Source organism: Enhydra lutris, unplaced genomic scaffold (genome assembly GCF_002288905.1).
Source record: "Enhydra lutris kenyoni isolate GAN:26980312 unplaced genomic scaffold, ASM228890v2 scaffoldscaffold10, whole genome shotgun sequence".
NCBI lineage: Eukaryota > Metazoa > Chordata > Mammalia > Carnivora > Mustelidae > Enhydra > Enhydra lutris.
The window spans coordinates 11,488,072-11,505,357 of NW_019154094.1; the positions used below are offsets into that span (position 1 = coordinate 11,488,072).

The following is a 17,286-nucleotide window of genomic DNA, read 5'->3' on the forward strand; positions in this document are numbered from 1 at the left end:
ATCTCATCTGAAGGCTTTGCTCCAGGCCAGGCTGGGAAGGAAGCAGCCCTGGTGGGAACAGACAGGAGAGCTGGCTGAGAGAAGCAAGGCTCCTTTTCCCCTCTTGCTTTTTGAAATCAGGGAACCTAGAACAAGCGAATGAAGAACTCCGAGCTGTGATCAAGAAAATCTGGAAGAAAACCAGCATGAAACTGCTTGACCAAGTTGTCCCTCCAGCTGGTGGTCAGTGCAATCTATTTTCTAAGTGGTTCTTGACCTCACATTGGTTTTAATGCAAGGATCTCCAGCAAGCCCAGCAGGGGTTTGCAGAATGCTTTACATATCTGCTAGAGCATTTGGGCCCACAGCTAAAGAAGGCTCTTTGGCCTTTTGGTGTAATTATTTAGGGTAACAGGAGGACCATTCCAGACAAAGGAGAGGCTTCAGGGGGAAGGAGACCCAAGACCCAGATGGCTGGGGCAGGGGTTTTCTGGTTGGCGGAAGAATTACCATGGGAAAATGAGCTTACTGTCTCAAAGAGCCTGTATTTTTTCAAACAAAATGAAATATTTAAAATTAGTTTCCATTTATCCTTCAACATGTTCTTGAAAATGTCTCAGAAAAAATAGTTTTCAGAAAATGGTATTTTTGAAATGTTCTCAAGACTGAGTTTACCATCATAATTACCAAAAATGTCCCTTTAACTGGAGTTTAGAGTTAGAACTAACAGGCATGCTTATTTCCTTTTGTTATTTGTCATAAAATAACGGACTAAACTTTTTCAGATGTATATATATATATGACGCACATATATATAATATATATACCGTTTTTCCATTTTTGTTTAAGTACGCCGGACTTAGATGTTGAGGTGGTTGTTTCGTGACTATTTTATTTTCACGTTTTAAAGGTGCAGGATCCGTTCACTCCATGCCACAGCCCCAGTATTCTAGCCGCCCCTAGCCCCAGGCACATGTGAGCATTCGGTGTGTTTTGTAACCAACCCCACTTTTCTAGCATCACCGCTTCTGCAACTTTCGGGATTGGTCGGGCTCAGGGCTGGAAGCCGACTCCGGGACCCCAGGCCAGGACGGTGGCCAAGGCCTCTCCCTCTGAGAAGGTGACAGTCTCTGGCTCTTGGGAGACAGAGAGAGAGAGAGAGCAGCATGGCTGCCAGCTCTGCTCCCCAGCATGAAGCCAGAGCAGTGTGAGCTTTTGTTGTGGAGGGGGTCACCCCTAGCTGATGCGGCCAACTGCTCAAAGCCAGGGGAGACAGCCCCAAAGAAATGATAAAGGGAAAGCACACACACGGAATGCCCCCAAATCCAAAGAACAGAAAACCCCCAGCTCCCAGCCGGAGCCCCCGGCCCCCCACGGGAGAACTGGTACTGCACATTTAAAACAACTCTTTGGTTTCATTTTCCTTGCAGCTGCGCACCCAGTGCTCGCATGGCTTAGAGAAATTGCTTTTTAAGACTGTTGTAACAATGTGCTTGAGCTTTTTCTGCAGCCTCCATTCCTTTCAAGTCTCAGTCTTTCAGAATATTCTGAAGCAATTCTGTTTTAGGGTGGTGGCATGGAATCAGGGTTATCTCTTGGCAGCCGTATTCCCCTACACTGTTTCTCAAATCCAGATGCATGCTTCAGAATAGCGGCTGCGTGCCCGGTAAACCCAGCCCCCCACCCCACCGCCCCCCACCCCTGGCCCCGGGGCTGGCCTCCCCTGCCCTGCCCCAGCGCCTCTCAGCTGACTGGCCCCCTTCTTCACAAATCAGTCTCACCTAAGCGTCTGGGAGAGCATAGTTGCATTATTGTGAAGCTTTCTTTTAATTAGACCAGGAAAGAAAGGTCCAAAGTTTGGCTCACCATGCTAGCTCCCTCAGAACATCAACTTTGAGCTCTGCTAGACTGCTAGTAAAACATCCCTCCACTTTCTTAGCCCAATAGCTGGGCCCGGCCTTTTCTCTGCATTTCTAAGGGAAGATTGGGGTTTAGGATGACACGTGTTTACCTATTTCAAAAAATGGCGGCAGGAGGCATAGTGAAACCCGAGGAGAAGGCCCTTAGGAAACGACATGCCGCCCTGTTGGGAGTATGTCCCCAAGTAGGTGCTTTTCCGGGCCAGACCCCAAGTGCCACCACACTGGAGAGGCTCAGAGCAGGCAGGGACTCTGAGACCACCACCAACGCACTCTGTAGGAGGTGCGTGCGCAGCACGGTTTTGCCACCTGCATTCCACCAGTTCTTTCTGTTTCTTCTTTTCTCTTCCTATAGACTCATCAGTTCCCAGCCTTGCCCACATTGTGGCACAGTTGGAAAATGCGAATATTTGTTCAGCCAGCCATTGGCTAGCTCTCCAGGGCCGAGGGGCTCAGTGTCCCACAGGCTATACCCCAGCCAGAGTGGCAGACCCCGCCAGGCCAGCTGCTCCCAGTACCCGGGACCAGCCCATGTGGGGCGTCAGGGAGCCCCTCACAGGCCTGGTGACAATGGGGCAGGGGCCCATCTTGGGAAGCTTTGTAGCTCAGGGTGGTGTGAGGTGCCCCCCCTCCCCCTCCCAGGTGTTCACAAGGTTGTGAAAAGGAGCAACCCCAGGATTCAGCCCCAGAGGAGCAGTGGGGAACTGTCCTTCTACACCATGGCAAGGCAGGGGCCTGTGGCCGCAGGCACAGCCTGCCTGTCCTCTCCATCCCCTGTGCTCAGTGGTCCCCTTGCCCATCTCCAAATCTTGCACATATTCTGTGCTCCACTCTTCTTCAGTCTTCTGCCGTGTCATGGCTCTTCCCCCTTTCTGTAGGAGTCCCCTATTCTCCTGGGGATGTCCTTCCTTTGGGCCTCCACTCTGACTTGGATCTTTGGTTCCTTTGCCTTGAAGAGCTCAAAAAGCTGACCCCATCTATTTCTCTCCAGGCCTGAGCCCGGATGGCCTCACTGCATCCATTCCTTCTGTGCCTTCCTTTTCTAACCAGCTCTAGCTTTGATTTTTTCCTGTTTCTGAGAGCTTGTCCTCTACCCAGCCACAATCAGCTTAGCATTTTAGTGGAGAAGACCAAGTGGTGGCCCGCCTCCACTCTGGAGCAGCCAGTTGGTCAGAACCATAGTCATCCCCCGCCTGAGCACCCTGCTGCCCCCAATTCTGGGCCAGAGAGAGCCAAGACCCTCCCACAGGAGCCCCCTGGACCCCTGTAGGCCAGCACCAGCTGGGCTTGAAGGGAAAAATGGGTTAGGTGTGCATTTATGGGAAGCATTCCAGTGTGGAATGAGGTGGGCCTTCTGTAAACCTAGTGTTTTTTTTCTGGGAGCCCCCAGAGAAGACTTGATATCCAGGACTGCAGGGGATAGCTGTGGCACAGAAGGCAGAGGCCCCCTGGATCCCCAAGATTGTCAGCTGTGAGCCCACCTCCTTCCTGCATGCAGCTCAGTAGAGAGACTTGTACTCTGGGGGAGGCAGCCCCAAAGAAGTATGTGGTCTGTGTGGCCAGAGCTGGGCTGTGTCTGAGTGGGCGGTGTGGAGGAAGAGGAAAGCCCACGCTCAGGAGGCCTACTGCCCTGGGCTCACATCCCAGCTCAACCAATCAGGGCTGGTCATTTCAGCCCTGCTCCACCTGTTGGGGGTTGGGGACGGTGGGTAGGCCGCTCTACCATCGCAGAGCTGTTTCAAAGAGGCCATGACACCCACACGGAGCTCCTCTGCGAATACGGATGCCCAAGAGTAGAGGCAGCTGGGAGGCATACCAGATGTACCCTGAGCAAAAGTGAGAGCAGCTTGGGAGCAAAGTTGGTGTGAAGTGTCAAGACCTAAATGGTCTGTCTGCCTCTCCCCTCCTTGCCCATGGGCAGTGCATCATTAGGCTATTTGCACCAGCCTGAGACAGACACAGGACATGGTTTCACATGCTACCCAAAGCCTCCATCCCTTTGGTGGTCCCTACACCACTTCAGGACTTCTTGGCTGGGGTTTGGGAGGAATGCAGCTCTCATCTTGAGGCCAGCCTCCCCAAGGCATCTTCTTAATCAGTAGCACTGAATGGCTTCTGACAGGGAAGTGTGGAGAGGTACATACAGCAGCCTAGTGATATCCAGAAGGGGACGGTTCCCACATGGGTACTGAATGAACCCCGCACAGGGTACGTTAGTGAATGCATAGGGTCCTAGTGGCCTCCAACCCATCATGTTCCACATCCATTTCAGTGGATGCCACTGTCGGCAGGCGGCCAGTTCACTCTCATCCAGCCCATGCACTTTGGACTACCCTAGCATGGGGCTGGGTGCTTCCAGGCCTCCTCTTGGGTCATGCTCATGCCCCCTCTAAGAGGTGTAGCCCTCTTTACAGATGAGAACACAAGCCCCTTGCCCCAGATCAGCCTGCGACTCTTGCAAGGGCAGCCTGGGTACAAGCTCAGCTAAAGCCCGAGGGCCAGCAGCCCTTCCTCCTCCCATCCTCTGCAACTCCTGGGGCCCTAAGCTTCTTGCCCAGGGACCACTGCAGATCTGGGGGCATGCACCCCAGGGAGAACAGGGCTGGTGGAGGCCGTTGGGCAAACGCATTGTGGTTTACCATGAGACAGCCAGAGCCTTTATTCTGCCTCATGCATCACTTTTAAAATGCTCAGCGGAGTTCCAGCTCCCCAGCAGTCCATGCTGGAGTTGTTCCGAACAAAGCAGAAATGAGCTCAGCTTCGAGGTTAGTTGGAGCTGTTGCTTGCACTGCCAAAAATAAGTAATTCTGGATTACAAACAGAGAAATGGCATATGGAGGCTATCGGACCAGAATCACAGGGGCACGTGAAAATCTGGGTTTGCAGCCACTTTCCTCAACCTTCCTCCTCTTCTGAGCTTGTCTGTCACTTTCTGAGGTCTCTGTCTTTATCTCGAAGCATTGGGATTTGGATGATTAATTGCTCTTTGGTGTTCATGGTAATTACACATGCAAATCCCTATGTGCAGGGGTGAAAATAGGACCCAGGAAGTCTTTTTTTGTTTTGTAATTTTTATTTTCAGTAAATAACCAAGACAGCACTCCATAGTGTTACTAATACGCTGCTCTAATAAACTCATAACAAACATATCGTTTTCTGCAATTTTGAGTATCAGTTCATGGGACTGACTCTAATTTTGAGCCTTAACTGCTTTGCAAAACCTTGCTTTTTGCTGGATTTAGTCTCCTGTGTCCTCACCCAGAGCTCAGTGCCCTGGGCGCTGTCCCGCCCTGCCCCCAACCCCGGCCCCCAGCGACAGTTGAGGCTCCTGGTGCAAATGTGCTGATTCGGGAGAGCTGTGTCTGGTCTCTCCGTTTAGATGATGAGGTAACCGTGGGGAAGTTCTATGCCACTTTCCTGATACAGGACTACTTTAGGAAATTCAAGAAACGGAAAGAACAAGGCCTGGTGGGAAAGTACCCTGCGAAGAACACCACCATTGCCCTACAGGTGAATTGTCCTTTTGTTTTCTTCTCTTTTCACTAACCATTTTACAAGCTTATTTGAAATACTAGAGAGCTGGCTACTCATGGTTGAGCAGTGCCACAAGGATTTTGTTTAAACTGAGGTACCGCACACACCCCAAAATGTGGACTAGCCATTTCTGGGCTATGAGGTAAGTGCCCTCCCCCGCTTTGTCTGTTGCGCCCACACTGGCTGTGGCCTTCGGGTGGCAGGGCCCCCAGGACAGGGGTGGAGGCCCAGCCCTGGTAGGCCCCGGGGGGCCAGTGGTGTCTTGTACCCTGTCTCCTCCCGGCTTCTCCAAAGACAGTGTCCTTAGGCGGGCCCCCTCCACCCCCCAGCCCCGGGCTTGGGCCCTAGCTGCCCAGAAAACGGCTTTCCATCTGAACGCGAGTGCTTTGTTTTGTTTCTGTTTGTTTCTTACCCCACTGCTTGTTGGTTTTCGGTCCATTTCAGTGACATCCATCACCTCCTGGTGTGCGTGTGTGTGCGGATGGGTGTGTGCGTGCGTGCACATGTCACAGTGTGTCTGTCTCTGTGTGTGTTTCCTGGTGGCCGTGAGGCTTGCTGTGCAAACGCTGCTCTGTGCCCAGGCCAGCCTCTGGTCCTTTTCCCTGCGCCCCCCGCAGCCTGCCCCAGGCTCCTGGAGTGTGGACGTGGCTTACAGGAACTTCTGGTTCCAGCCAAGGCCCATTTGCATTTGAGATGTAGAATCCTAGATAAGCCCAGATCTCTGGCACAGGAAGCAGGTGTATGGAGGAAGGGGGTCCCTGTGAAGCTTGCAGGAAGAGGGACGAGGAAGGGAAGTTCGTGAGCAAGTGTTGGCAATAGAGAAAGCAGGGTGAAGAGGGAATGAGATGTTAAGAATGGGCAAAAGGGAACTACAGAGGTTGGCAAGCTACAGGAACACCTGTCCAAACTAATCAAAGCCCATCCTCTCTGCTACCCAAGTGTCTAAAGTCCATCACGAATAAGAGAGAGTTTTTTCCATCTTCATTTGTTCACTCTAAAATGACTTTTATGTCCGTTATCGTCACGAGCTTTACTTTGGGCTATATAGGGTATTAGCAGGATTCAGCATGGAATAGTCCTTCACCTTTTTCTGGAGAAAAATGCCCAGCATTGTTTTGTGTTCCAAGAGATGGTGCAGTGAAGGGAAGGCTTGTCTGTGAGCTTGCTGTGAGAGAGGACATGAACGTGAATGGCCATGAGTGAGGGCATATGGGTGCATATGCAGATGGTGGGTTAGTCGAAGTCCTTCACGAGGGCACCTCTGCTCTGCCCAGACAGCTACAGAGCCGGGGGAAGCAAGGATGCTCAAACTAGCCGAAGACGATTTCTGATCTTTATTTCTCTGATCATCACTCCTAAAAGTGGCTCAGTGAACCATGGGCTCAGTCCAACAGCCCATTGCTGCCTCAGGTTGTGGAATTTGTGAGTAAAACTTTCCCTTCCGTCCCCTCCAGTTTGTAAAAGGGACGTCCCTCCTCCTGACTACTGCGCACAGGTAGCCTTAGAAAGACAAAAGCAAGCTGTAAAGATGTGTTTGTAAATCTGAACAGGCTCGTGGTCCATAGGCTCTTGAGGGCAGCGTGGCCAAGCTGGGTTCAAGGAGACGGTGTGACGAATGCCCTTCTGAAGGTGCTTCCCTAAAGTGGCCCTGGGCCTGGAGTTCTAGACTGGCTGGATTTCCAGCGTCACGGTCCCCTCCCCCTGCAGGGAACTGCCTGATGTTCTCGGATTCTAGGTGGTGGGGTCGGTAGGACTTGATGATTTTTCTCAAGGGGGGTGCATACTCTTTCATGGATGACTAGGTCATAATTCCCAGGAACCAAGTTAGCTCTGTGCTATGAGACCCTTCTGTCTTCTGGGGAAGGCATGCATGGTGACCACATGAGCAGAGTTCTCCCTTCCCTGAATCCCCAAGACTTCCCCATCAGATGGGTTCAGTTGCTGCTCCAGCGGCTGGACATAGTGTTTTGATGTTTTAAAACCTGAAAACCAACACATGACTAAGTAATGACCATATTTCATGGATGGGCTTCCCTGAGTCTTTAAAGTTCCAGTTTCAAGTGGTGCTAAAGCTGCCTTTTTAAGTCATGAGGTAAAAGATACTGTTATATCGCGTTACAATAATGTTTTTCTCCTCAACATTTTTCATTTTGTTGTTTGTAGAAAGAATTTCATTTCCTTGGTGAAATCAAACATTTCCTGTTAGGTGATGATACCGGTCCATCTTTACCCGGTTCCATTGAGAGTTGAGGCTATGACTATAATTTATGTTGAGTACACAGCCTAGAAGATAAAGTTGTTCGTAACTTTGACAGATAAATTCTAAAAGTGTATTGGATTCCGAAGCAAACATTAAAAATAGGAAATTCTGGTCTGTCTCCTCGAAGGGTAATTCTATTTACATTTTTGGCCTCCTCTGTTCTAGAAGTGGCTTTAAATGTGATTTGTCGCTATACATTTAATAAGCACAGGAGGTGCTTCCTTTCTGTGTGACGAAACATTCTATGATGACATAATAGTTAGGGACACGGGGTTGAATGGCAGTGGAACCCACAATGTCACTAGGACAAGGACACAGATGTGCAAGGAAGCCCCCACACGGGGGCTGGGTGGGATGAGGTGCTTCTCCCCACGCCAGGGTGCCGCGTGGCTGACAGATGGCTTGCTCATGGGAGGTGGAGTGTGAGCGCAGACGTACGACCTAGGCATGTGCGTGTTTGTGCTGCGGAGAGTGCAGTCTGTCTGAGCGGGATCAGAACTGGTCCACGTTCTCTGTTCCCCTTGGAATGGTTCTCAAGGGCACACAGATGCACTGGAGTTTCCAGCCCTGGGGGCTCCATCTGGTCTCCCTCTGTTCAGACCTCCTGCAGTGTCCCCTTCTACACGAAGGGGGGATCCTTGTGTGGGGAGGAGCTCGGCACCCAGTGTCCTCTGGCCTCTGTGGTCTGAATGAGTGTGCAGTTCCCATCCGTCCATCCATCTTCATTAAAGCCAGCCTTCTCTCCGACCTCCTGAGAGTCGGAGAGAAGCTGCATCAGGCTGCCTTTTTGTTTTCCTCGCACCCACCCTCCCATGTGCCATATATCCACTTCAGTTTGACCCCACATCTGCTCTCCCTCCATTCCTGCTGCATCGAGTGACCTGTGAGTTTCCCCAAGAGCAAGTCAATAAAGGAACACAGCTCTGCAGCCTTGAAAATGCTCAGTCCCCTTCCCATCAAACAGCAGTGCCCCATCAGATCTTCCAGATGTAAGATGCAGACATGAATTAGTCCAGTGCCTCATGGAAAAGGAAAAAAAAAAATCGCAAAGTGGGAAAAGTTTTGTTCATTTCTTTTTCTTTCAACACTCAAGGATTCCCTTTATGCCAAAGATACTCTGGTGAAATCTGAGGAGACACTATCCCCCAGTCATTCCAGATGGGAGCCTGCCTATCTGTAATGACAGGAAGACTTTAGAGGGATAGTCTTTCTCACCTGTTTGGAGGTTGGGTTTAAGGAGGAAACCATTGTTTCCAGCTGGTAAAGAGTTAGGTGGTTAGGTTTTCTGTGAAAGCCTGCACCACAGCCAACAGATGGTGATGTGGGTGGTCGAGTGGAAGGGTGGGTGGTATAAAGAATCCAGCAACTCTCAGTCCCTGATGTGCCCTTATGTGGCCACCTTGGGGAGGCTCAGCTCAGGAGGAGAGGAAGACACGCTCACTCTGCAGACGTTTAATCTGTGGGGTAGCAGACTCCTGTTAGTTAGTTACATTAGTTTAAAAAGTAGCAAGGTATTTTTCTTTTTTTAAAGCATGAGTCCATTTCAAGCCATAAAAAAGGCTTTTTTTTTTTTTCTTTTTTAATCTGAGAACAGATACTAACAGATGAGATTTCACTGGCTGATTCATTTGTTTCAGATGCTTGAACGGATGCTTTAGAATTTTCTGCCTGAGCTACAGCACCAAGCTCGTTAGTCGGAAGGCGTTTGTGGCTAAGGCCTTGAAAGGGAAAAGTCTCAAGTGGGCTTATTTCTACTGAAACAGCATTTCAGGAGAAATGCAGGAAAAAGCAAACCCAAGGCCCCAGGGAGACCCCTTCCAAGCAAAGCACTCCTCCAGAAGGTGGAAGCAGGGTCGTGGCTCACCTGCAGAGCCATGGCCTCCTGTCGCGGACGCTGCTCCCGGTGGCTCTTTTTCATGGAAGGGAACGTGCAAAAGGCTTAACAGTTTTTCCCTTCCAAGCAGAGACTCAGAGAAAGGGAAAGAGAGTGAGAGAGAGAGAGAGAGAGAGAGCAAAGGAGGGGGGCAGCCGCCCCACAGAGAAATGAAATGAACACAACTTCCTGACGCTGGCCAGTAAAAAAAAAAAACAAAACAAAAATAAAACCATAACAAAAAGATGAAGCAGACCTGCCTAAGGTGGGCAGCTGACTTCGTTCCAAAGTCCTGCATCCCTAGTTTGCCCGAACTCCCAAAGACTGGCAGGCCCCTCGGCACTGAGCTGACAGAGTTCCTTTTATATGCCAGTCCGCCATGACCTCCTGACCCTCCGGCCCCCACTCTCTGCAGTGACCCAGTTGAGAATGCAGTGGGAAGTGGGCAGGCCAGGAAGCTCAGACACACCATTGAAACTAACACATACACCCGCATGCCAAAACCAGTCCAGGTAACACCTCAGGTTCCATCTTAACGTGTCCACGGGAAATACCACCACACCCAAACCTCATCCAACATTGTCCGTCTTTAATTCGTGCTCAAAGCCAGTCTGGGGATGCCTCTTTGGAAACAGTGTGGTCTCGTTTCAAGGACACTGGGAGTCAGGGAACCTGGGTTCTAGTCCCAGCTCCAGCGTTCACTTGCTGCGTGACTTTGGGCAAGACACTTAACCTCTCTGTGCCTCAGTTTCCTCCATCTGTAAAATGGGGGTAATAATGTCGACCTACCTCACAGGGCTGTTGTGAGGAATAGCTAAGTGATTGTAAAGCACTTTGAACGTATAATTGCTTATTATTAAGACTACAACAATAATAATATCATATGCCTGTTTACTACCGGAACTTTAAGAAATTCTTGTTTTTCTTTGATCTCTGTTCTGTACTGTAGTTATCCACCGAGAAAGAGAATTCTACCCCTTTTAAAGAGATCTGGGAAATGTATAAAGATGTACACAGAGTTACCTCTACAGGTTGTGTTTTCACATCTTACAAATTGTAGACTTTTGCCCAAGGAGTTGCTTCATGAGGGAGTCTGAAATTCTCAGTGGCTGAGGAGCTTCTACATCCAGTGCTGAGCCCAAGACGTTCCGAGGAGCCAACCAGAGTTTTAAGACCAATATTTAAAAGTAACTGTAGTGGGAAAACTTGACATTTCTGAAGTGCGTAGAGAAAAGCAGCTCTTCTTTGTAAGTCCTGTTGGCCTGCCCTCGTCACCAATGGAAGGCTTTGTGCGTGTGTGCGTGGGTGCACGTGCGTGTGTGAGGGGGTGGGCAGAACGCAGTGGAGACAGCCAGTGGCATGTGGGGAAGCCCTGTTCCTGGCTGGGCTCGTTCAAGAGCCCACCCAGTGGGCAAGTGGTGCCCACCGCTGGGAAGAGCAGCATTAGTGTAGGTCCTGCAGGCCCATCCTGGGCACCGCTGACAGGCTCTCTCCCAGCCCTGAGGTCTGTTCCAGTGATGTCCTTTCTCCTGTGACCTTTGGCCCCAGTGGCTCATGTTACCAGGGATCTGGCATGTCTGCACTTAAGTGGATTCCCTGGCCTCACTTATGGAAACAGGCCCAGCCCCTGATTCTGCTCCCAGTGTGCGGACTGCTGTAAGTCTAGGAGCTCATGGTGGGTTTTATGGATTCTCACAGCAGAGTCCATGGGGCCCAAGAGCAGGTCTGACTTCACGCAGCACCCTGGGCAGTGGTGCGAAGTAGGGTTGAGAGTCGGCCGGCACATTCTGGTATGGCCACACCCTTGTGAAGATGTTGAAGCCTCTCTCTGTACGGGTGCCTTACAGATTGCCTACATCCAGTCCCTCCCCAGGTCCTCCAGATCCCTCTGTGATCCAGCAACTAAGGCCTGGTGTAGCAGGGGCCTCTGGGATCCTGTTCTGGTCCAAAGGCCCACTTGGCCCTGATCAGATAGTGCCTGGGATGTTCCACTTCTTTAGTTTGGTGTATCATCCCTGGAAAGGAGGCTGGTCAGCCCCATGGACACAGGTGTGGAGCTAATTCACCATCAGCTGAATGATCCTCTGTTTCTGACCCACCCCGACGTCTAGTTTATTAAACAATGAAGGGCAGTATGTGCTTGCCGTGTCTCAGGGCCAGGGTGACCAGCTGACTTCTAGAGGAAGTCTCCACAGGGTGAAGTCTCGGCAGAACAGCCCCAAGCGATGGGCATGGCAGGTTTTCCCATATGCCTTCCGGCAGTCCTTCCAAATAAGGAAAAACTGGAAAACGAACTTTCTGAATGGAATTAGAGAATGGTTTCAATGAAGCAAGAGACTCTGGCCCCAGTGTTGCTGAGTGACAGTGCTAGCCATGGCTCCTAGCCAAGAGCAGCTTATGGAAACATCCAGAAGTCATGAGGTCTACCTCTGACTGAAGCGTCCCTGGAACTTGGCCTGTAGTCAGACTGCAGACACCTCTGTCCTTTCTCCTAACCTTGCCAGAAGAGTATAGCTCTGAGTGTAGGGAAGTTGTAAGAGACAACTCAAGTTTCTTACCTAAGAATCTTCACAGACTCAGCAGAATCCATGGTGCTAGACTCTTGGGCTCCTGGATGGAAGACACGATGCAGGCTGGGGTCCATCGTAGGGAAATAGATGTAAGGTTGTGCACCAGCCTCTTGGTGGTTACACTTTGTAATTACGCCGTGGTGTGACCCAGCCATAAATTCACAGCATTGTTGGGTACTGGATTCTCTACCTTTTCTGAAAGGCAGGGGATCTTTTTCCTCTGACAATAATAATGATGATTTTCAAAAGTCTTTGAGAAGTTCTAGAACTACTGAAAAGAAGTTAAGGCAGGCTATATAGCAGAAGGTCTTAATTATTGTGGTGTGTTATTGAGTAATACCAACCTAGTGCCCTTCATTAGCCCTAATGTGTCAGTTTTCCACGGGAAGGAGCTTGCTAACACCTCCTAACAGTTCCAAGGTTGGGTAGCTACTTGCGTGAATTCACTCTCTGTAGCACACCTCAGACCTAAGAGAGGTGGCTATTTGGGGTAATGGGAGGGTATGTCATTCTAAGCCATGGTGAAGGCATTAACAAGTGCCTAGGCTAGCTCAGAGAAGCCAAGAGAAGGACGTTTCTTCCAAAAGTGGAGAAAGGCCAGCGGACTGCCAGGAATCATAGATGAGGGAAAGGGGCCATTGCCTGAGGAAAGGTCGGTGCTGCCTGTCTGGGGCTGAGTTATCAGCTGTTGTCAATCTTCTGGGTCCTTTTTATGTTCTTAAAAATTATTGAGGACCCTTGTATATCAGTATGTACATTAGAAATTAAAACTGAGAAATTTTTAAAATACAGAATATACATGTACAAGGGTAGCAGAGAGGTGACACCCTCACATCACAGAGCTTTTGAAGACCCCGCTGTGCTCCGAGACAATGTGTGTATAAGGCAAAGAAGATACTAGTAGTGTGCAGATTACAGCCCCCTTGTGGGCCCCTGGAAGTGTCCCCGGGCCACGCTTTGAGAACCGCTACTCTAGGGAAATGATCCCATACCCCCCTAAAGGAAAAGGGTGCTGGAGCCTTTTTATGATCTCCCCGGTGAGGGACCCTCCTGCCTTGAGCACTGCCCCCAGCCGGAACTTTTCTTTCCTCCCTGGTGCCACGCTAGCCCCAACCCACTCACCTAGACAGAGCTGCCTGTGCCCTGTGTCCAGCGAAGTCCAGACTGAGAGTGGAACCCACATCTCACTGCCCGTGCCGATCTGGAGGAACAGTGGTCTGAGTGAGTATGTGATAGATGGTGTTTTTAGAGATCACCACTCCTCACAGTGGCCCGGCCAAGATGAGGATTGTGATCACTGGTCATTTCCATGTGGCCTTAGCGATACAAGAGCTCTGCTAAGTTAGTTGGAAGGTTAACCTTGACTGAGGTCACAGGTCGGGTTGCAGTCCTTAAGTGAGCACACAATTCAGACTTGATCCCAGCCCTTTTTCTGGTAGACTCGATGACTCTGTCTTGGTGATGGTCTGGGTGAGGCCAGCAGGGCTTCCCGGGGACCACAGGCCTGGGGACCTAAGTCATAGCTGAGCCTTTGCTAGGTAGGGCAGGCCACTCAACCAAATGGGGGTAATCCTGGCCTTCCAGGAGGTAGTGTGTGAAAGGATGTGAGATCGTTACGACAGGTACAGAGATGCTAACAGAACAGAGCTCCTGATTAAAGGCATCTGCTGAGCTTGAATTGAAGGAATACTCTGTTACCAGGAAACTTGGAGGAATTTTGGATTCTGGTGTTAAAACTTCAAGAATCGAGGTTGCTCAGAAAGCTCTGTGAGGTCATTTGCAGGGAAATGTCATGGATCCTTTTACATAATTTTAAGAAAACCTTCCTTAACCTTTCAAAGCAGCGGGAACTTGATGTGTGCTGCTGAGTGCAGCCCCAAGAGGAACTTCCGTGGTGACATAGCTAACTTTTCAGCGAGGGTCAGAATCCCCATGGGTGGCCCACGGAGGGCCGAGCTCATGATTCTTACCCTGGATGCATGACTCAAGAACTGTGCATAATGGACACAAAGGCCACACTGTCACATTTTCCCTGCAGGGAAAGGAGGACAAAAGAAGGGGTGTGCCTGCGTGTGATATGTATGCATGTGTGTATGTGGAGGCAATGGGGGACAGCTTGTAGATGAGCTGGTTTATTCTGTAAGACTCGAACCTCCTGTTTGTTCTTCTGATGGAGCTAGTCGGAAACGGTCCCCTCTGATTCGGTAGGGGCTGAATCCCGCCAAAGGGTTCACCAGCACTTGCCCTTCAGGAGACGAGTGTGCAGGGCCAGCTCGGCTGAGTGAAGCCCTTGATGGAGACCGGGCTCAGCCAGACGGGGGCCCGTTGGCTGGAGTCTGAAAGCCTGGCACTCGTATCCAGAGATGAATGGCCTGGCCGGGTCCGACTGGAGACTCACATCTCGTATCTCCACTGTTACAGTGTAGGTTCAGGAGGGGTTCTGGCCTTTGACTGGGCTCACTGTGCCACGAGAGCTGACAGCTCCCGGGTGTGTCTCACGGAACTAGCTTAGGAGGGCAGCCAGCGCGGCATCTCTCCTGCACCCAGGTAGGAAAATCTGACCCTAAGAGTGGGCAAGAGAAAGGAAGGTAAATGGATGCTCCTATTGACATTAAAATACCATATTTTTATGCTGTTGCTTCAGAGATATTTAGAGAGATTTTGTAGTTTGGGTTTTGGGGTTTGTTTTTTTTTTGGTGATTTAATCATTCTATAGAGTAAATATCTATAAAATTCCAATTAAATGGTGTCTAAAATTTAAAGCAGCAGTCTACAGGCAAAGCGCCAACATTTCTTTTTTTAAAAGATATTTATGATACCATCTAGCATTTAAAAATCAACCAGAAACTAGGCTTGATTCTGTTTAATATTTTATATGATTGGACATCTTAAATCAAAAATGTTTCTATTTTATAGCATTTCTGTGTTTATTCAAAACCATAATTCTACTGTGATGTTAATGGAATGACTTTATACCGCTTTAATTGTGTTGGTTTAAGTGCTAATGACCACATTTCAGATTAAAGTAGTATTTTGCTGATAGAGGTAGACACAGATAATGAAAAATGAAAGAATAGCTCATTTTACTGATTGTAAAGTGTTTATTTCAAGGAAAAAAATGTTCTTTTTCTTAGGGCTGTGGAAAAAAGTAATTTTTTCAAGAGTTTAAGATAGTTTTCTGAGATCAGAACTCGTGCCTATGGAAATTTTGGAGCAGCCTAAGCTACCTTTTAGCTTGATATGTGTGCTAGAAAAATTTCATTATTATGTTTTGTGATATGTAATAAATTCAGGGTGCTGTGTTTAAGCTTCATTTCAGTTCAAGTTTGGAAACCTCTTTTTCCCTCTTTCCCAGACATGGCAGACAACCTACTCCTGACACCCCACTTCTGGCTCTCCCCCCCAGCAGACACCCCACCCCTGACACCCCCTCAGCAGACACTGCACTCCTGGCACCACCACCCCCACCCCCTGCAGACACCCTACCCACCCCTGCTACCACCCCTCTGCACCTCCTCCCCCTGCCCCCACCACCCCATCCTTCCTCAGATCCCGTGTGAAAGATTCAGGTCAATCCCTGACTCTTAGAAGATGTGTTTCTTCTTGCGTGGAGCGAGCAAAACATAACCATGATTTCTAAACCTCTGCTTTTGTGTCAAGGAAGTGTGATGCTTTTTATCCTCCTCTGATGTCTCTTTAATAAATACGTTGTCATTCTTTGTCCTCAGAAGGGGCCTCTTGAGCTGCCTCTCAGTTTTCTCCATGATTTATGTTGCACACAAATTCTATGTCCTGTGTCTGTTCACCGCACTCTCCTGATCTTGTGTACCATTGGAGACCTGCTGGAGACCGTTTTTGTTTTTCTTATGCAATTATGTTATATGTGTATTTCAGTGAAATGTCAACCCGCCAACAGAGGATGATGTTAAAAATTATCCAAATAAATAGTTTTCTATTTCTTTTAATCAGACCTAGTCCAAATTGTTGAATGACAGTGAGTAGGATTATGTGGGTTTGTTTTTTTTTTCCCAAACTCAGGAGTATTCCAAGCCCTTGGTGCCTCGTGACATGAGTTCATATATATAATTTACCTGGGGGCGTTGACTTAGTGCTTTGTCACCTATGTTTATCTTATAGACACAGCAGCAGATGTCTCAAACCTGGTCTTTCATTGGGAGCCTCAGATCTATGGCCGGCCTTTCCTCCCAGTGATCCAAAGCCAGATAATGAAACCCTGGCTTAGCTAATCTTCCCTTGATGGTTGTGCTCTGGAAAACACTGAATGAATGAGCTGCAGACTATTGGACACCGCAGGGCTGGACCTTGCTGCACAGACCCGCAGCTCTGTGTGAAAGAGCTCTCCCCCACTGGATGTTAGTGTTGCCTTCTCGATGTTTACAAGAGAAGGGCAAGTAGGTCCACGTCCAAGCCAGATGATTCCCCTGGCTCAGATGTGCCAGTCTTGGGCATCCTGAGATAGGGAAAGTGTGTGTGTGTGTGCGCGCACACCTACATGAGTGTGTATGTGTATGCTTGTGCACGTGCAGCTCGTGCCTGTGGTCAGAGGGACGGGAAAGTAAGAGGTAGCTGCTGACCATACCCCGAACTATTCTGGATTTGGTGGCAGGACATGTTTGTCTTTCCTCAACAAAACCACAGCATTCCTAGCCAGGAACCTGAGAGTTGTGAATCCAGGCAGCTCTTGCATACCCACAATTCATGAAATGGAAAGATCCCCCCCACCCCCGCACCTGCTCCTCTATTCAAAGAATAGACCTAGTCTGGTGTACTGTTTTTAACAGCATTGTCTCCTAAGGAGGAGGAGGCTGCTTTCACAGGAGCCTCTTAGGAAGTTCCTGTAGGAGTTCACTTTCTAAATTACCATCACCACCACTGGCATCTGCAGAAGACCAGTTGTGAGCTTTCCCACACCAGGGGGGCCAGCCCTGTGGGACCTGGCCAGACCACGGCCACCATCCCCACTCTCCCCGCCCCTCCCCACTCCCCACTGCTGGGGATTGTGAAGGAAGGGCTGGGACATGATCCCCTCCCCTGACGCCTGCCTCCAGGCCCAGTTATCCCCTGCATCTTCGTGACGGAGTGTGAACTACAGATCAGCCCTGTGCAGCCGGGGTTCAGATAGTCTCCGCT

The 17,286-nt window shown here is 49.6% G+C and overlaps 1 protein-coding gene across 3 annotated transcripts in view; it reads left to right on the top strand.

Moving 5' to 3' along the window:
• LOC111143738 (calcium voltage-gated channel subunit alpha1 D) overlaps positions 1 to 17,286 on the top strand; it is a 299,470-nt gene that overhangs the window by 270,386 nt on the left and 11,798 nt on the right. For all 3 annotated transcript variants that reach the window (XM_022497561.1, XM_022497562.1, XM_022497560.1), the window contains 2 exons: positions 121 to 222; positions 5,278 to 5,408. In XM_022497561.1, coding sequence (XP_022353269.1) covers positions 121 to 222; positions 5,278 to 5,408 — 233 coding nt within the window. The remainder of the gene's footprint in view (positions 1 to 120; positions 223 to 5,277; positions 5,409 to 17,286) is intronic.